Source organism: Zalophus californianus, chromosome 11 (genome assembly GCF_009762305.2).
Source record: "Zalophus californianus isolate mZalCal1 chromosome 11, mZalCal1.pri.v2, whole genome shotgun sequence".
In the NCBI taxonomy this organism is placed as follows: Eukaryota; Metazoa; Chordata; class Mammalia; order Carnivora; family Otariidae; genus Zalophus; species Zalophus californianus.
The window spans coordinates 79,627,736-79,649,306 of NC_045605.1; the positions used below are offsets into that span (position 1 = coordinate 79,627,736).

General features: G+C 36.7%; 1 protein-coding gene across 1 annotated transcript in view; it reads left to right on the forward strand.

Moving 5' to 3' along the window:
- ANO3 (anoctamin 3) overlaps nucleotides 1-21,571 on the forward strand; it is a 437,993-nt gene that overhangs the window by 228,707 nt on the left and 187,715 nt on the right. Inside the window, 2 exon segments of the mRNA XM_035722983.1 lie at nucleotides 8,436-8,630; nucleotides 9,608-9,679. Coding sequence (XP_035578876.1) covers nucleotides 8,436-8,630; nucleotides 9,608-9,679 — 267 coding nt within the window.

Genomic DNA, 21,571 nt, shown 5'->3' on the forward strand with positions numbered 1-21,571 from the left:
GGTTAGACTAGTCATTCTTGTGTTTGGGTTCAGAGTCTACACATCAGTTGCTTCTAGTTGAGTTACTGGTTTCACCAATGACAGTGTGTGGTTGGAACAGATTGGATCAGATGTTTAGTCCTTCAAAATGCCATCATAGACCTGTGAGATGTAGTGGGAGTCTTCAGATCTTCCCCACTTCAAGGAGGGGCTATAATCCAGGTTTTCTTACTGGGTCCATGCACTTGGGCCAAAACCCAGATCCCATCTCTGAGTTCTTCAGTGTGGAAGAGCCTGTATTGTTGGCAGAAGTGTAAATATTATAACTTTGCTGCTTGTCAGAAGTAATATAAAACTTCAAATTTTATATCCTAATGCCAACCCAAGATTTGTTTTCATTTGGCATCGCCTTCCATAAGGCAGGCAAGGAAGATCAGGAGTTCCGTTTACCTCTTTACACACACACACACACAAAATGATGGGGGAACACTCAGCTACAGATTTATCTTGTACTTCTTTTTTTATTTTTTCCTCCTGTGCATTCTAAAGAAAGCCCTTTGCATCATAGCATATTTCACAAATACCAGGAATCTCTATTACTCTCAGCTTCAATTGCTGCGAAAATCTGTTTGAGTCCTAAAAGGGGAAGCAAGGAAATGAATAGCCACTGAGGGGGAAGAGTGGGATTTGGAATAGCTCCACTAATATGTAGATCATTGTTTTTATAAGGATAATGTTCATATTTATGACACTACCATATAAACATTTAATTTAAAGAACAATCTCATTTGTATTTCAAAAAGTATTATAGGTTAGCAGTTGTATGAGCATTAAAGTTTCAGAACCCTGTTTCATGGAAAGTAGATGTCTCTTGATGTCCCCTTGACATTTTAATCTTTACCAGAGTAGGGAGGTTTATGGTTCACTGCTGTATCCCATTGTCTAGAAAGAATATGTAGCATCTCTGAGAATGAATACTTGTCACATGAAGATATTCATTGGTAAACTCATTAATTACTAGGGCCTTATTTCAGTATTTCTTTTTGTAAATGCCTGTTTGCATATTATATATGCAGACCCAGGGCTATGTGCTGAAGCCGTGTCTGTGAACAAGGCAGACATGGTCCTTGCCCTCATGGAACTCACCAGGCAGCTAGAGAGACTGTATGTTAAATAGTAACCTCATAAATACATAAATGCAAACATGAAATTCTATTAAAGCAAAGTATGTTTTGTTGTTGTTCTTGTTTTAGAGAGAGAGAGAGCATGAGTAGGATGGGGCGCAGAGGGGAGGGGGAGGGAGAACCCAAAGCAAGCTCCATGCCCAGTGTGGAGCCCCACACAGGGCTCAATCTTACGGCCCTGAGATCATTACCTGAGCCAAAATCAAGAGTCAGATCCTCAAACAACTGAGCCACCCAGGCGCCCCAAAGTAAGAGGACATACAGCAAAGAAAATGAACCTATTTGTGGTGGGCTGTGTGCCTTGGAAATTAGACTCTAGACAAGAGTACACACAGAAAAAGATAAAAACGAAGGCTCTCATTTCACCTTCAGGACTTTTGAAGTGTATTTCATCAATTTATAAAATCCTTCATAACTCTGTGACTTTCTTACAGTATTCTGTCTTGCATTAGACTTATTAGAGAGCTTTTCTTATTCATCTTTCTTATTAAGATATTTTAATTGAATGAGATAAGTTTTTATTTTACTTATCACTCTTGTTTAAAGACTGTGTGTATATTGCTTACTTTTGTCTCCTGCACAGAGTCTTGCACATGGCAAGCCAGTCAGAATACAATAAAATCAATAGTTGCCTTTTCCATGGTTACTTATAAACATTTTAGAATACTTATAATTTATGACCCAAAAATCCCTTGAAAATTTTTCTCTAATGGTAAAAGTGCATAATGTTGCTTTCTGTCCCTGAAGGTTACGTTGAAAGCCCCTCCTACATCTGTACGTGGGTAGTGGATAATCTTCATTCATCTCTCCAGATCCATCCTGCACCGTTTTTCACCTCATCTTACTCCCCAGGAAGCAGATACCTACGGACTACGACAACAAAGAGCTTGCACGACCTCTAGCTACTATTTAGATTTGATCAGTTGGGAAGTATCAGCAACAGATTAGAAGCTGACAAAAGAGAGGTTGGGGTATTTTATTTCCCAGGCTCCCTCCAGGCCCTCCTGTGGATTTACAGTGGCTGCATTCTGCTAGGTCAGCATATACATTCTGTCAGAGTCCCTCTCCTGCTATAATTGTCTCCAGGTTCTTATGTCTACTCCCTCTCCCTGCTCTGCAGGCCCACGGTGATAAAGTTTCTGGCCCTTGTTAGTTGTAAGGAGCTTCATCAATGTTTATTGGTTTCTCTTAGTTCCACCCACCCCTTTGTAAATTAAAAAAAAATTATTAAATTTGCTTCAATTACTCTGAGTTAGCCATCCCTATTCTATGAAGACTCTGATACAAGAGACATACTTGTCCTTGTTCCAAGTGAGAGTAAAACTGAAAAATGAGTGAAGAACATTTTATTGTAAAAGAAGTTTCTGAGTACACAAAGAAGTTACATGTTTTATTGCAAAGAGCAGAGGCCTTGAAGTCAGATGGACCTGGTTTGTTTTAAGCTCCAGCACTTCCTACATGGGGGACTGGAGACAAGTTACTGACACCCTTTGCATCTCAGGATTTTCACATGTAAAGTGGGGATGAAAAGTCATAACAGGACTAGTATGAGAATTACTGATAAAATATAGGATGCTCCTGGCACTTTGTAGGCAATCAGTAAATGGTGCTTTTATCACTAGCAATAACCTCTGCCAAAAAGTGCGCACTCTAGCAACAAATCAGAAATGTTCCTTTGAAGAAAACAGAGCTACACTGATTTTGGTAAGGAAGATAAGAAAATTCTGTGTGCATTTATGCTTTTTCCCCCCAATGCTTATTATTTAGACAAATATGCTTTGTTTATATCTACTATTATAGGAAGGTATGCTTGGATTTTATAAAATCAAATGGCATCCTGAGACACTACCTTTTCTTGGACCATCGATTCTAAAATATTTCTGAGAGAGGTATGAAGTTCTACTAAACCACAAAATTCATCTTGAGGTTATAACAAGAGTCAGACAACTACATTTTCTATGGACCAAACTTCTTATGGACATAATGTAAAATCAATTAGGTCATAATATCATATTATTTTGCTACAAATCTTCCAAAAATTCTTCTAACAATTTACTTGGTAAAATTTTCAGAGTTCTATAAAAATATATTTTTTCTTCACATGAGTCCTTAGGATGAGTTAGTTTTCTTGAAGAGAAATTTTACTGAAAGAATAGATCTTTTGAAAAATCTGTATTTTGCCTAAGAAAATCAACCATTTTTGGGCACCTCGGTGGCTCAGTAGGTTAAGCATCAACTCTTGGTTTTAGCTCAGGTTGTGATCTCATGGGTCATGATATGGAGCCCCGCATTGGGCTCTGTGCAGGGAGTCTGCTTGAGATTCTCTTCCTCTGCCCCTCCACATACTCCCTCTCTCTCTCACTCTCTCTCTAAAATCAATCAATCAATCTTTAAAAAGAAAGGAAATCAACCATTTTTTTCTTTACTCTCCAATTTCCTCTCTGAAATTTCCTAAGTATCTGTTTATCCAATTAAAACTCTATATCAACTCAAAGCCCATTGAGTTTAAATGGTATCTAAATGGCAACTTTTTCTCCTTTGGTGTCAGATGTCTTTGGTGAATGCATTTCTAGAAGATACCTTATTTGTAATTCCACCTCTTGTACCTTTGTGTATATACAAGTGAAATTGTCATTTCATTAGATCACTTTAAATATGTCAGCATTTAGGAAGTGCTCTTAGAACAATTGGAAGTAGTAATTGTTGCTTGAGAAAAATCTGTTCTAAATATAGGAAATGACATACTTTCTGCAGTTTATAGATTTACCCTTGAACTCATGAGCTGCATATGCTTACCAAAATTGACATGTTACTATGGTCTCTTTTCTAGTTATTAGCTTTAAAGGAATAGTTATCAAGTATCAGTCAAGGGTAATAGGTAAAGCCAACAAGGAAAGAAATGGAACTTTGGAACATTGAAGAAATAAATTCTGAATATACTGTGGGGGTAGCTGATGTTAATCATGCCATGCAAAGAACAGATACTGTGTTTCTGGTTTTTTTTTTTTAAGATTTTATTTATTTATTTGAGAGAGAGAGAATGAGAGAGAGAGAGAGAGCACATGAGAGGGGGGAGGGTCAGAGGGAGAAGCAGACTCCCTGCCGAGCAGGGAGCCCGATGCAGGACTCGATCCAGGGACTCCAGAATCATGACCTGAGCCGAAGGCAGCTACTTAACCAACTGAGCCACCCAGGCACCCAAGAACAGATACTGTTAGTTATGCCAAGCAGAATGTGACACATTTAATGTGGAACTTTGAAAAGAAACTTTGTACTCTTTAGAACGTTAGGACATCAGACTTTCTGCTTAAATTATATAGGTGTCCAGCAAAGATGATCTGTATAATAGCTTTGGAAGCATTCAGTAGTTCAGGAAATGAGAGAGCACTACACTGAAGATGCATAGGAAGAAAATGCAGAGCTGTGGGAAGGACATTTGTTCATTGTCAAAATTTTTTCCCCAATTTTCTTTTAGTGTTGCATTTGACAAATATTTGAAGCAGTTATGTTTTGTATGGAGAGTTTTCTACCTTATATGCATAATCCTTTGAAGAAAATGTGTTGAACCCAAAAATTATAAAGAGAAATAGGAATAGAAATATGCCAGAAAGAATCCACTCAGATTACCTTCATAGACAAGACTTCACTGGCATTGCCACCTGGGTTAGGAGTTTCTCTTGTGGTTTTATAATGTGCTGTGTACATTTCATATTGTTTTTTAGCATAAAATCTGTTTTTATGTTTCCCCTTCGCCTGTGAGTGAGCATTATGTTATACTCAACACTGAGTCAAGGCCTGGCCCAGAAAAAGAACTCAAGAATTGTTTGAAATTATTACATAAGTGATAAACTGATGAATAACAATCAGTCTTAAAAATAAAAATTGATACCTTTGTTGTATAGCTCAGTTACGTACATTGTTAACTCACAGCAGATTATATATTATTCATATCTATTCTTTTATAGATGAGCACAAGAAATATAGTTTGATAGATAAGGTGCATAGACATTTCCTTTTGATATGTACCAGGCAGCACATGTTCATTTTTCACCAAATTATATTCCACAGTTTGTTAAGATTGTGGATATAGAATTATAGGCTCTGAGGTTTGCCTTAATTCTGTGGTTTCTACATTCAGAGCTCTCTGCTGAAAATGTGTGTGGTATTTATACCAAGTGAAACCATGGTAATGAACCATGTAGGATTGGGGTTCATGGGGTTAAAGCATTCTGAAAAGATCATGGGCTTTGGAATCCAGTAGCTGTAACTTTAACATTCAGTTCTGCCAGTTGCTAGATCTATGAACTTGAGAAAGTAAATATCTTAACCTTTCCCAGTTTCATTCCCATGTGGGGTGGGCGTTTTTTAAAACTATGCTATGAATTTTGGCAAACACAATTATTCAAGGAAAGAACATAAGACAGATAAATCTGTGAAAAATAAAGGGCAAATAAATGCATATATAAATAAAACAATGCCTCGAAGAACAGTAGCTAATTTTTATCCCCCACCTAGACTGTAGCAGGAGTTCCTTTATGCCTCTTTGTCTTACTAGGCCACAGATTTGTTTTCAGTTCTGTAAATACATTGCAGTCTTCCTACCTCATGACTTTTATACATGTTATTATCTTTCCTTAAAAGCACTTCCCATAAACACACATGCACACACATTACCATCAACACAAACATACATAAGCACCTTTCTATATAGTAGGTGCTTCTTCATTTTTTTTTTTTTTTTTGGCCTAATATGTCCCTTCTTCACAGAAAATGCCCCTGATCACTTCTTAGAGGAAGTTCCATTATATAGCAGTACCTCTATTTTCGTAGCATTTCAGACAATTTGCATGTATATACTTATTTATTTTTGTTTGGTCAAAACAAAAATTTTAGTCTCAACTAAAATAGAAGTCCCTTGAGGCCAGGAATTACTGTCTACCTTACCTTACTTACCACTGTGTCCACAGAGTGCCTTCAGAGAGCACAGGCCTAGTTAATATCTGTTGAATGACTAGGTGAATACCAAAATGAATCAAATGACAGGAAACACAGCATTGGTGAGCATCATTAAGTTAGTCTCACCCCATATTGGTTTATGAAATAATATCTACCGATTCAATAGTCCTCTTTCACCCAAAGAACGTTTGAAACTTTCACTCATGTTTGAATATTGTAAGAAAGGGAAATGTAGAAGTAGCTCCTTTTTGAAGCTACATGCTGGGGTCAGGGGATTAAGGTGAATAGTATTATTATAAAGTTCCCATTAAGGCCATTTTCTCTGGGGCCAAAGGGCATTTCTCTCTCAGTCAACATCTTTGTCATCAACTCTCATGGTCTTCTCTCTATGCAACTTCCCTCTCCCCGACTCCACCCCCCAAATATTTATTCCTTTACTCCTATGTTCTGCTAGAGTAAAAGGCTCTTCTCCACCGGGGCCCAGAAACAGAAAGCTGATCATTTAATAACCTATATTGGTGTTTCTTAAAAGAATGTATCAGATCACATTACAAAAGATTAATAGGTATAGAAACTTACTAGGACAGATTTGCCCTATGTTATTTCTTGGATGTAATGTAGAAAACACTAGTTGGTCATTAAGGGGAATTGTCTGGTATTTTTGTAGGATTTCAGTCTGCTTTCTGTAGACCTTGGGGAATTCCTCTTCAAGAAAGTATTTTCTTCTCTTGTCATTACCAGGTCCCAGAAAGCTAAGAGACTGGGTGTTATGATTCCAGTCAATTCATAGTGCTTCCCTGCATCCCTTTCTAGTTCACATTCTATTTGCACACTGAGATTTAATATGAAAATAAATACATAGTTTTATAAAACCAAAGTATAAAAGCCCCACTCCTACGTTTATCTGAATTTCATCTTTTCAACCATGTCTTATTTCTGTAGAACCTTTTTCAAAAATTGCTTTGTTGTTTCTTTTTCAGGATTCCCATTTGTCCCAATGGGCAGTACACATTGGTACCTCTGCTTGTCTTTACTTGAATCCATTTATTTGAAGAGCTGTTTAGAAACTTTGAGTTGATTTACGAACTGACTATAAAATTGAGCAGCTAAAAAATTACTGACCTGAGCAATTTGGGTGGAATTTAGTTAAATTTGTTTATATTCTAAATATAATAATTACTGAAAATGTACCTTTTCTCGGTCTTTACCCTTTGCCCACACCTATTATGACCCAGATTCTACTCTGTCTCAAAATTGAAATTAAGATGAGTAACTGCAAGGCAAAAGCTTTCTTAATTGAATGTTCTATGTACTAATGCATTTGCACTATCCCTTTCACTTTTCAATCACTCCCTTAGAGATTTACATTAATACAGAGAATCAGCATGTGGGCAGGTGAATAGAGAGGCTGGTGGAAACAGATGTGCTTAGAGCTATGCTTCTTCTGTGTTTTAGTCTCTACTGGTATGGACTTTGCTAAATGTTCTTTGCCGTTCAATGTCTGTGAGTTTGGGGGTGAATAGATGGTGTTCAAGAGTTTCAAACTAATTTATAGGCGCACCCTGATGTGGTGGTTTTAGCTTGAAATATAAACCCTTTACTGCTTATTTATCTGTGTGACGTAAGTCATACTACTTTTGCTCTCTAAGTCTCAGTTCCCCACAGCTAATAGAAATGACAATGCCTGCTCTATAAGATTTTTGGAAAATCAAATGTAGTATGTGTGTGTTTAAGGGAGAATAGAGTACAAAGGAGGGCTCCATTTAGTAAACAGTAATTTGAATGTTTATGTATTAAGTTTCATTTATTTTGCTACTTGGAAAACTAAATGGTTAGATTTATCCAAAGACAATCCAAATGATTGTCCTCATAACTTCCTAAATGAACTTAGCCACTTGTTTTTGTTGTTTTTTTTTTTTTCAGAAGCTTTTAAATATGACAAAAGCACAGGAAAAAAGTTGGCAGGATATGTTAAATAGGAAAAAATGCAAAAGTTGTACTTTTATCACAAGAAGGCATTCAATTTTATATCTTATCATGATGTGAATCTTGAATCTTTATATTAAACATTTTTCCTTTGGGAAAAAAAATGATGGAAGGTCAACTTGAAGAAAAGCTGTTTATTCCTCTGGACTATTTGACAAAATTCTCACTTTTCCTTACAAAATATAAACAAAACTAACTCAATTAGTTCTAGTCCCTAGGTGGTGCTTTTCAAGAGTACTTTCCTGAAACAGCCATCACAAGAATTAAAATTATTTGTTGACTTTTGCTGATTATTTATTACTTCTAAAACTCACCATTTTGAATTTGCAGGTATGAATATCAGCAAGAGTGAGATAACAAAGGAAACTTCATTGAAACCATCCCGGAGATCCCTGCCTTGCCTTGCCCAGAGCTATGCCTACTCAAAGAGCTTGAGCCAATCTACCTCACTCTTTCAGTCCACCGAGAGTGAGTCTCGGGCTCCCACTTCTGTAACCTTAATCTCCGCAGACAAAACAGAGCCAGGTGAGCAGCTATTCTGGTTTTTTTTTTTTTTGTCAACTTGCAAAGAGTAGGTGTTTTCGAACATTGCTTCCTTCCTTCCTTCATCCATTTTACTAGTATTTATAGAGCTCATTAGCAGGAAGGCTGGCATAGAAAGGAGAACAGTACACCAGTCAGACAGAAGGCCATTTGTTGGCCACATGTGTTTTCACTTCTTTCTTGCCTTGAAAGAAGCCAATCTTATGGGAACCTAGACCTAGTGTTTTCTGTTTGCAGGAGAAGACAGACCACCTACCTGAATTTCTGGTGAGAACCTATAACCAGTAACTGAGGAGAATATGTCAGCAACACTAAACTCAGTTTCTTAAAAAGAAAGACCAAACACTTTAAGTAATATTCAATAAAGCAGTGAAGATTTGATTGCACAAAGATGTGGTTGGACAAGTGTTAGCAATCAAATGTTGGCACTGAAGCCTTAGACAACAGAAGGGCTGAAATACAGGGAAGGCCAGCTAGATGCCACACTTGCACATGGTGGCTGCCCTGGGCACCTTTCTACACACATCTGCCCATCTGAGACACCATTATGCTTTTAGACAATTCCTTTTCACAAAAGCCAAGAGTCAAAATACAACCAGGCCCCCTGTCATTCAGTGGATGAGGTGTGTTTCTCTTTTCCCATCCCTCTCTAAGTTGCTTTTTTGTCTTATGAGAATGTATTCCTCTATGATTCCTTGGAGTTGTTTCTTACTCTGGATAACTTGAAAATACCAACATTTTCTTTTCAATAATACTGTGAAGTCACTACCAATTATAAATAATAGCTTACATCCATGTCCAATAAGAAAAGTGGCTAATTATTCAAGAGGATGAAGGTATTAAAATATAATAAAGATGTATCTTGCCCTTACTGAGTGAAATTTTAGTCACGATGGTCATTTTTTCTAAATGTTAATGTTTTTATTTCCAAAAACTATAAATGTCTTTTTTTTCCCCAGTTAACGCTGAGGAGGATAAAAAAGACTCTGTGCTCAAATGTTCTTTTGCTGACCTCAGTGACTTTTGCTTGGGTAAGTTAATTTCTAGTATCTCCTTATTCTTTTACAACCCTCTCCAAAGGTAAGCTGTCTTCTTCAAATCTAGAATATTATTTTTTAAGAAAAAAATACATGTTTGGTCTTTAATATTTGATGGGTGAGTATAATATGCTCGGCTTAAAAACTGATTAAGGTATTTCATGTACAGTTTGAAATTCAAGTAATATAAGAAGATTTTTAATGAACAACAATCTCATAACCAAAAGTTTTTAACACTTTCTGCTGTTAAGCTTTTGGAAATATCTTTCAGTTCTCTATGAGTAAGCACATTAATACTGCTATTTCTAGATTTATTAAATTTCAGCAGTATCTGTTGATACCCTGTGGTGTCAGATGAAGATTCAGCTTATTTGCATAACCCTTCAATTTTTCATAGTTATATTGCCATTTAAAATTTTAAACCTCTCTGCCGATTAAATCTGTAGCTTTAAATAGCATATTTACACCTTTATATCACATTCTATCACATTTAACAGTATCTCTTGATTCTCCACTTGGCAAATGTAGTACTACTATGAAAATAATGCTTTTGGAAGTTATAGGATCAGTTCCTCTTCTGCAGTTCCAAGCTGTTATGATCTCTGTGCCACTCTTGAATAGTCCTGAGTCAAGGTCAGATGATTCCCCTTTCCAGCCCTTCATCAATTACTCAAAATCATGCCACACTAAACTTACTTCCGTGTTTATACAACAAACTTTTGTTAGTTTTATTTTTCTAGATTATCTGTATTTTTTTCATTGGGAGGAGAAAATATCTCACCTTCTAAATATTCCCATATGTTCCAGAATCTAATTTTTATATCCTTTACCTCATTTTTCTTTAAGAAATTCTTGGTGTTCACTGACTTTTCATTAGATTACTGGATTAATTCCAGTTTCTACTGGCCCACATATTCCTCTTTCTTAGTTTTCAACCTCATTTTTTTTTTTTTAGTATATCCTTAAGCACCTACCTCTGAAGGCTCATGTGATATGCAAACTTTCTAAGTTATTGTAGGTCTGAGATGACTTCGGTTCACTTTTACATTTCATTGTATTTGCTTGGTTATAAAGTCCTAGATTAAAAATCATTTTCCTTGAAATCTGGAGACTGGATTCACTGTCACCTAGCATCCATTGTTACTGATAAAATAGCCCAACTGCCGTCTGATTCTTATTCCTTTGTCAATGATTTTTTTTCTTCTCTCTGTGCATTTTTATTATCGTTATTTTCTGTGTTACAGACTTATACAGCATTATGTTTAGGTGTATGTGCATGCCTGTGTGTGCATTTTCTTTCATCTCATGGTTTTGATTTCTGCCTCAGTTCTGGAAGATTTCCTGTGCTTCTCTTCCAAATGACTTTTCATTTCTGTGTGTGTGTGTGTGTGTGTGTTGGAGGGAGGGTGAGATCATATATGTATATTTGATTTCCGAGAGTCTTTTTTGTTTTCAGAATGTAACTTTTTCAGAGCATCCTGTTGTATTTCATGAATATAACATCTCTAATCCCTCTAATTACACTTGTGAATGTCTTAAGTTTTCCCTTGCTTTTTAAGTTTTAGTCTATTGTTCCAGTAATCCATTTTCCAGCCTGCTTCAATTAGTCATTCTCTTTTAGGCTATAGAATTTCCAACAATTTCTGGTGATCTTTGGTCATCTGTTTACATTGAAGAATGAAACAACAGGAAGGCTGACTTAGAGTTCTGGGTACATGGAGAAGTCTCAGGAAAGGAAAGATTTCACTACAGAGTGAATGGCTAAGGAGCCAGTACTGAGGTGACCTACACAATGTCAGCTTGAAGACTATACTCCAGAGTCCTCATTCCCACATTACTGCTTTTGCACTTTGAATTTCTTTAGAGAAAAAGTTTGTGTTTGCATGTTTTATTGTCAGACCTTCACTTGTCTTCTCTGACTCTCACTCCTGTCTTTGTCTATCTGCCATTTTTGAGTCCGGCCATCCCTAGAATGATTCACTGTCTTCCTGCCCTGCATAAAATCTAAGCTAAACTACTCTGTCAGTTAACACACTTACATAAGAATTTTGTCTTCTAGAAAACTACCGTAGGTCTATACCTTTTGAAAGTTATTTATTATCATGTTAATGAAGTCTTCAGAGCAAGGAACAACAAATGTACTTGAAAGTTCATTCAGCCATCTTGAACTTTGTTTCTTTATTCTACCAACAAGTTGATGATACACAACTCTTCAATGAGATACATAGGATGAAACCTGTAGAACACTTATTTTAAAGACTCAGTATACAATTTTACATCTAAAAATCTATTGCAAAAAAAATAGTATCAGAAATGAAAAATATTTTTCCTCACAGCTTTGTTGACTTAAGAATGGAAGAAAATTGAATATTCTAGTAATTGTACTATTGAACATTTTGTGGCATATTGCTGGGTGGGGAAAAACAGCTTAAATATAAATGTAGAACTCACCTCATTTTAGTTAAAAATGTATTGGAAAAGAGGTAGAAAGAAATATACCAATATGTTAGCTAAGAGTGTGTATCTTTGTGTGGTACGATTATTTGTGGTTTCTTCTTGTCTGGATTTTCTTTTTTTCTCTCTAAACAACATATACAAATATTATATAATAAGAATATGTAAAGAAAAACTTTACATCAGAATTTTTTGTAAGTAGGGAAAATTGCTCATATTTCAGTCTAAAAAGCACACAATTCTATGGAGAGTTTTCAAAACTGAATCTTGAAACTGGTTGATAATCACCCAGTATTTGGAATAACAATAATATTGAAAGATTCTATCCTGACCCTCGGTTCGTAGTCAGTATAATTTTTATTTATTTTTCCTATAAGCAGAGATAAATTTAATTAACCTTCCCTTTTGCCTTTTGCTATTATCATGCAAGATTTACTTCATTTGAGCAAGATTTGCATTCAGACCTGTAGCTTGCCAGACTTGTGCGTGAGCAATGCCTTTGAACTGGGGCTTTTCTTTTTCATAAACTGAGTAGAAAGAAAATAAAGCCAGAATTTATCAAAAGTAATGTTAATCTATTACAACACTTATTTTACAACCTCAGAGGAATTTATTTATAACCTTTAGAGGGTTAGCCCTGAGTTTTCATCAGTGAACATATTGGTGGCCTGGCCACATCGCCTACATCAGTGATTCTCAACTCTGCCTACACATTCAGGTCACCCGGCAACTTTTAAAACTCTCTGAGTCCCAGCTCCCGAGAATCAATTTTACTTGGTCTGAGGAAGAAATCAGGGTGCATACTTTTAACTGTACCCCAGGTAAATATTAAATGTAACTAGAATTAAGAATTGCTAACCTAGGGGTGCCTGGGTGCCTCAGTAGGTTAAGCGTCTGCCTTCAGCTCAGGTCATGATCCCAAGGTCCTGGGATTGAGCCCCACATTGGGCTCCTTGCTCAGCGGGGAACCTGTTTCTCCCTCTGCCTGCAGCTCCCCCTGCTTGTGCTCTCTCTCTCTCTCTGACAAATAAATAAATAAAATCTTAGGGAAAAAAAAAAGAATTTCTAGCCTAAAACATGTATCTTGATTTCTCTCTGAAGACATTGTTAAGGTACTTTTTCATAATTTTTTAAACAATGAGCTGTGTTATTTATCATAGCACTCTGAATTACTGCAAATTAGTCCTGTTTCTTATATACTCACTTTTGTGTGTGTGACAGAAAGACAGTGTGGGCTTATTAAGTTTCCTAATTAAAGGAAGACAGCCACCAGAAGGTTCATTTCATATACAACATCAATATCAAAGAGTACATTTCATCAGAACAAATACACTCAATCAGAGTACAAAGGTCTTTCCCATAGTAATTAATTCTGGAAGAGGTTACTATTGTTATTTTCTGATAAGACAAAAACAAGAACAAAAACCTTGTCCACAATCTCCATACAGGTGATAGAGTTTGTAAAGAACATTTCACTAATAATTCTCCCAAATTAATACTAGTTAATAACCTAACAATAACTCTAGTCATGCAAGCGTTTCCATTCAATTCTATGCATCTTATTTTTGATAGTAAAATAATCATGATAGTGCCATCACAAATCTTAACATTTTCTTTAAATGCTTCGTGTAATTGGATGTCCTAACTCCATGAATGTTTCTCTCCTCATCATACCGGTGTGTCCCAATCGTCTGACACACTTGACCTGTGTTCCTATCTCTCCAGACATTGAACCTCATAGTCAATATTTTAGCACATTCCGGCATTCCAGTCTACCATTCATTCAATTTAGGGAACCGTCACAGCTTCTGAAGGGGTAAACATGCACACATGAGGTATTTGCCTTTACAGTGAAGGTGAGAATGCAGCTCTGGCTGAATGTAGTATCACCAAGTGTTCCAGGAATCCATCCTGGTGTAACATCTGGCTGGAAAGTACTCCTTTAGAATCAGCCGCATATCTAAAATGTATATGATTTTATCGTCCTTGAGAAGATATCAAGCAAAACAATGTCAAATATACCAAGAGTTTAATTAAATAAAGCATGTGTGTTTTAGCAATACATGCTGTCTTTTAAATTCAATGAAATTACATTTTCTAATTTTGCTTTTAGAGTGCAGACTGCCAGCTTCTAGCATTGGGTTGGTTAACACATGAGTATTTCCAAGTACTAACAGGCTCTAATACAATTTTTGGAACCTGACAGATACATCTAATTAATGTCTTTTTTTTTTTCAAGAGAAAGAGCACACACGCATGAGTGTTGGGAGAGGGGCAGCAGGAGAGGGCGGGAGAGAATCTTAAGCACACTCCACACTTAGTACGGAGCCCAATGTGGGGCTTGGTCTCACGACCCTGAAATCATGACCTGATCCAAAATCATGCTTCAGATGCTCAACCAACTGGACCACCCAGGATCCCGCCTGCCTTTTTTTTTTTTTTTTACAGTGTACTACTTTGAACTGCCCCATAGGAACATCAGTGCTGTGGCAGAGTTAACTGCCTGTAGTCAGTGTTTCATTGAAGATGAGTATACCTCATTGTTCAAAATGATAGCTATGGAGGAAGGAACATTCATGGTTCTATTGATTCAGAGCTGGACATTTCCACTAAGATTGCCTAACAGGATTTGTAGTATATTATGGATGAAATGCTGTTTTCCCAGCCAGACATTGGTCAAATTATCATTCCTGTATCTACTAGCTGTGTGACTGTGGCCTATTATTAACCACTCTGAACCTCAGTAATCTCATTTATTAATTGGAATTAATGATCCATACTTAGCAAGACTATTGAATTAAATGAGAGGCATAACTCCATCACACTCCTAGCACATTATAGAGATTCAACAAATACTTGCTCATTGCTTTATTCACTCACTCATTAAGCTTATCTTTTACCCCAAATTTTGCTAGGCTCAGAGACATCTTCACTAACCAGCTGTTTCTCTTATCACCAAAATGTGATTTTTATGGCAGAGTGGAATAACAATAATTTACCAAACATTTATTATACAACTCTCTGCCTGCCTTACCTCAGTAATTCTCATAACAATTCTTTGGGTTAGGTACTATTATTAGCCTCTTTTTATACCTGAGGAACCTGGTATAGCCAAGAGATAAAATAATTTGCCAAATACCATACATCTCCCCTAGGGAAAATTGAGATCCTAACCCAGGAAGCCTTAATCCTTCATCTTCTCCCTTAATCATCACAGCAGAAATATAGTCCATGGAGGTGAAAGGTGATTAGTGATGTTCATAGAATACTGGCTCTGCAATGCTAATAAGTATGAGGCTGCAAGCAGCAAAAGATGGGGCTAACATTGCATGGTAAAATATATTTGGGAGATGATTGATTGAAGAAGGCTAATCAAGTTGGGAGATTTAGAATTTCATTGTTTGGTTTTCTTCCTTCATTCTTTATATTGCCATCTGTGAGCCTTTAATTCTTTTCTTTTTTTTAAGATTTATTTATTTATTTTAGAGAGAGACTCAGAGGGGGGAGGAGCAGAGGGAGAGGGAGAAATCCTCAACCAGACTGTCTGCTGACTGGGGAGCCCAACACGGGCCTGGTTCCCACAACCTGAGCCAAAATCAAGAGTCAGACACTCAACTGACTGAGCTACCCAGGTGCCCCTAATTCTACTTTTCATAGAACAGCTCACAGAGCCAGAGCACCATTCTACCTTGTGCCCTCAGCCACACAGACAGACAGACAGACACAGTCACACACACACACACACACACACACACAGTTATTCTGGAAAGTGCCTATCCATGTAACAATGAATTTGAAATCCTGATGTGACGATACTCTTGTCTCTCGGTCCTAGAAGCCCTGCTATTATCACCCACCCTCTCTCTTGCTAGTATTCTGTAAAATGACAGGGACAGAAAAATCCATATTAACAAGTAACTGATGGTTGAGGCTGCCCACGTTCATGCTGCAGTAAAATTAGATAACTTTGAAGTGAAATAATCAGGGCTTATTAAAACCAACATAATTTGAGTCCAACCAACTAAAATATACATCTCTCTAATCTTGTGAAATCAACATTTCCTTAATGCTATGAAGCGAGTCCCTTAAGAAGTGATTTATATTAGAGTGGTAAGATAATTTGTTTTCTGTGAGCTTAATAGTTCAGCTTGCTGGAGTGTTCATTTTATTTCTTAAAACAGTTATGGTCAAATGAGTACATGGTGATTTTGCTTTCATTCTGTAATATTCAATAATCTCCAGTAATTTTTGATACTTTTTTCAAATAATGTTTCATATTAAGATGGCATAAAAAAGAACTTCATAGTAATGTTACCAACCTATTTCAGGCATAAGGGAATTACACTGAAAGAACAGATTGTTTTCCAGTTGTGACAGCCTTACAGTCACTGTACATCTTTTCAACTGTTAGTTAAACCCATTAAGTAAGTCCTCTTGGCTCAATTTTCCAGTTATATTCAGAATCTGACACTGCTGAGCAGTTGCTGCTGCAAGTGCTATATCATGCCTGGTCCAGTGTGCCAATCTCTGGGGAGATCAGCATCACGACTTCCTAATTGTCTCTGCTCCGATGCTTGCCTCCTTATGGTCTATTTTCCATACGGCAGTTACAGGAAGCTTTCATAAAAAGAAAATTAAATATCATCATTTCTCTACTCCAACTCCTCCCGGTTTCCCACTACATGTAAAATTGTAAACTCCCTACTGGAGCCCTCAGAGGCCTTATGAGATCTGGGCCTGCTCCCGCTGCAGAGCATTTGCTAATACTTCCTTTGACTCACAGAGCTGTAGCCCCTCCAGCCCTCTTTTGCTCTTTGTTCATAATAAGTGTGCTCTTATCCCAAGGCCCGACACTGAGAGAAACCAGATTCATACAAGCTTCACTTTGTGTCTCCTAATCTTGACTTAAGAGGTATTACTGGAAATTATAAGATTTATTTTTTCCCTCTTTCCATTTCCAGAGGACAGAGACTTGCTTGGTCTTGTTGGTGTGTACAGGCCAGAATCAAGAGCAGTACCTGGCACATAGTAGGTGCTCAAAGAATATTTTCAGGATCACTGAAAGGATAGATGAATGGATGAATGGATATTGACACACATATCTTTGGAGAATCTGCTCTCCATTACTCCTTTGCTTTCCATGATGTCATTCATCACTGTGATTTTTCCTACCTGTTAAGAATCAGTGCTCTGTTATTTTTCTCACTGAAGACCCAATCCAATTACGTTCCTCTTTTTCATGTAAGTTGTATTGACAAACATTTTATAGAGCATTTAAAGACCTAATAGCTATGAAGTAGGAGAACGCCTTTCTAACATTATTCCTATGGGAAGCCCTCCAGAATACCCACTTAGATGCTTCCTACTTTCTATTATTATAGCATTTTGGTTATAATACTATTATACTCAGTTCACTAGATGATAATAATTGCTATTTATATCTATCTTTTTCATATTACCTAGTACATACTGTCTACTCAATGATGGATGGATAATTGACGATTGGGTGAATGTATGGAATGACGGATGTGGAGAGAATAAACACTGGCACACTGACACAGTGGAAAGCATTTATCTTCAAGATTTGCTTAGTTGTAGGGTTGACTGAATACAGCTCTGTCAGTACCCTCACTGTGACTGGCTAGTGTCAGGACTTTAGAACAATGCTAGGGCTGGGAGAAGTAGGCAGTAAAGGAACTGCAAAGAATTACTAAGTCTGGATCTTCATTATTACCATGTTCTAACCACTGAGTAAACCGTATATGGACCATTAGGTTTATTCTTCATAGGAAACTTCAGTGGAATATTAATTTTTAAAATTATGGAATTTATTAGCAGTCAGATCAGGTACTAACTCTATCGCTCAGTAGAAAGATAAACCATCTGTGCCTCAAGTTCCTGATTTATGAATTAGAGATTTCAATATTATGGTTTGATTTTTTTTTCTTATAATGTAAATAAGGATTGTTTGAATTAAGAGTTTTTGTGAGAAGCAAATAAGACAATGTATGTTGGAAATATTATATTCATATTAATTAGTGCTAATTAATATGAAAAAATTAATTTGGGTTTGCTGAAATTATCATTAGTTCTATTTTTACTATATCAGGCTCCCTGCTTCAATATATTAAATGATTTTTTTCAGCTTTGAGAGTCTTGTTTTTTTTCCTTACATATAATAACTTTATTGAGGTATAATTCATATACCATATGATTCACCCATTTTAAATGTACAGCTCAATGATTTTTAGTATATATAAATTATAAAGAATAAAAATAACCTTAGGCCATTACTATTGTTATTTTAATCTTTAGCCCCAACTACTGGGGCAATCCCGGAACACACTATCATTAGCAATGTATGGGAATGTTGTACCATTGGAAATCAGTAGAGGCCAGCTAATAAGATCACTCACACACTGCCTAACAGTTACCTCTTCCATTTCCAGATGCTCCAGCACTTATATTACAATGTAGCAAAGTAATGAAATGGCATTAAAATAAAGAAGAATTGATGGGCGCCTGGGTGGCTCAGTTGGTTAAGCGACTGCCTTTGGCTCAGGTCATGATCCCAGAGCCCTAGGATCGAGTCCCACATCAGGCTCTCTGCTCAGCAAGGATCCTGCTTCTCCCTCTGACCCTCCCCCCTCTCATGCACTCTCTCTCTCTCATTCTCGCTATCTCAAATAAATAAATAAATTTTTTAAAAAAATAGAGAAACTCACAAGGACGGGGCAATTCCGCCTCTGGCAAAGACATTTGGGAACCACGGCAACAGGCCCCTCCCCCAGAAGATCAGCACGAACAGCCAGCAAGCCAAGACCAAGTTTACCGATCAAGGAGAACGGGAGAACTCCAGTGCTAGGGGAATACTGCACATAGAATTCATGGCTTTTTTACCATAATTCATTAGATTTTCAAAGTTAATTTTTAACTGTTTTTTATGAATTTTTCTTTTTCTCTTTTTCAAACAACATCTTATCAATCCCTTTTTTAAAAAAACATTTTTTTATTTTTCATTTTTAGAGTCATATTTTTATCCCTTCATAGTAGTTACCCTTATTTTTGGCATATATATATAAGTTGTTCTCTCTTTGAAATTTTGAGATACAATTTCTTCTAACAGATCAAAATATACCCTAAATCACTAGTGTATGGCTTTGTTATATTCTCCTCCCTGATCACATTCTGTCCCTTTCTTTATTTCTTTTTTCTTTTTCTTTTTAAATCTTCTTCTTTCTTTTTAAAAAAACAGCTTCTTATTCTATCAATTCCTTTTATAAAATCTTTTATAATTTTCATCCTTACAGTCATTGCCATCCCTTCATTGTATCAACGCTTATTTTGTACATATAAAAGTCTTTCTTCCTTTAAAATTTTAGCAGGCACTTTCTTCTAACAGACCAAAATACGCCCAAAAGCTAGTGTGTGGCACTGATCTATGCACTAGCCTGACCATATTTCATCATATTCTGTTTTCTTTTTTGTTTTGTTCTGTTTTTGTTTGTTTTTATCTTTTTCTTTTTCCTTTTTTTTCTCTCTTCTTTCTTTCCCTTTCTTGTCCCCTAGTTTCAGGTCTTTTCTGACTTGTATAGAGTATATTTGCTGGAGACATTGTTAACCTGTTAGCATTCTGTTCCCTCATTCATCTGTTCTCCTCTGGACAAAATGACAAGATGAAAAAAATCACCTCAGCAAAAAGAGCAAGAGGTAGTACCGTCTGCCAGGGACCTACTCAATACTGACATTAGTACGATGTCGGACCTAGAGTTCAAAATCATGACTTTAAAGATACTAGCTGGGCTTGAAAAAAGCATGCAAGTTATTACAGAAACAGTTTCTGGAGAAATAAAAACTAAAATCTAACAAAATCGAAATCAAAAAGGCTATTAATGAGGTGCAATAAAAAATGGGGGCACTAACTGCTAGGTTAAATGAGGCAGAAGAGAGAATCAGCGATATAGAAGACCAAATGATGGAAAATAAAGAGGCTGAGAAAAAGAGATAAACAACTACAGGATCATGAGGGCAGAATTCGAGAGAGAAGCGATACGATAAGACGAAACAACATTAGAATAATTGGGATCCCAGAAGAAGAAGAAAGAGAGAGAGGGGCAGAAGGTATATTGGAGCAAATAATAGCAGAGAACTTCCCTAATGTGGGGAAGGAAACAGGCATCAAAATCCAGGAGGCACAGAGGACCCCTCTCAAAATCAATAAAAATAGGTCAACACCCCAACATCTAATAGTAAAACTTACGAGTCTCAGAGACAAAGAGAAAATCCTGAAAGCAGCTCTGGAGAAGAGATATGTAACCTACAATGGTAGAAACATTAGATTGGCAACAAACCTATCCACAGAGACCTGGCAGGCCAGAAAGGACTGGCATGATATCTTCAGAGCACTAAACGAGAAAAATATGCAGCCAAGAATACTATATCCAGCTAGGCTGTCATTGAAAATAGAAGGAGAGATAAAAAGCTTCCAGGACAAACAAAAACTAAAGGAATTTGCAAACACGAAACCAGCCCTCCAAGAAATATTGAAAGAGGTCCTCTAAGCAAAAAGAGAGCCTAAAAGCAGCATAGATCAGAAAGGAACACCGACAATATACAGTAACAGTCACCTTACAGGCAATACAATGGCACTAAATTCATACCTTTCAGTAGTTACCCTGAATGTAAATGGGCTCAATGCCCCAATCAAAAGACGCAGGCTATCAGATTGGAGTAAAAAACAAGATCCATCAATATGCTGTCTGCAAGAGACTCATTTTAGACCCAAACACACCCCCAGATTGAAAGTGAGGGGTTGGAAAACCATTTACCATGCTAATGGACACCAAAAGAAAGCTGGGGTGGCAATCCTTATGTCAGACAAATTAGACTTTAAAACAAAGACTGTAATAAGAGATGAAGAAGAACACTATATCCTACCTAAAGGGTCTATCCAACAAGAAGATCTAACAATTGTAAATATCTATGCCCCAAACGTGGGAGGAGGTGATTATATAAGGCAATTAATAACAAAAGCAAAGAAACACATTGACAACGATACAATAATAGTGGGGGACTTTAACACCCCCCTAACTGAAATGGACAGATCATCAAAGGAAAAGATCAACAAGGAAATAAAGACTTTAAATGAAACACTGGACCAAATGGACTTTACAGACATATTCAGAACATTCCATCCCAAAGCAATGGAATACACATTCTTCTCTAGTGCCCATGGAATATTCTCCAGAATTTATCACATCCTAGGTCACAAATCAGGTCCCAACCAGTACCAAAAGATTGGGATTATTCCGTGCATATTTTCAGACCACAATGCTTTGAAACTAGAACTCAACCACAAGAGGAAAGTCGGAAAGAACTCAAATACATGGAGGCTAAAGAGCATCCTACTAAAGAATGAATGGGTCAACCAGG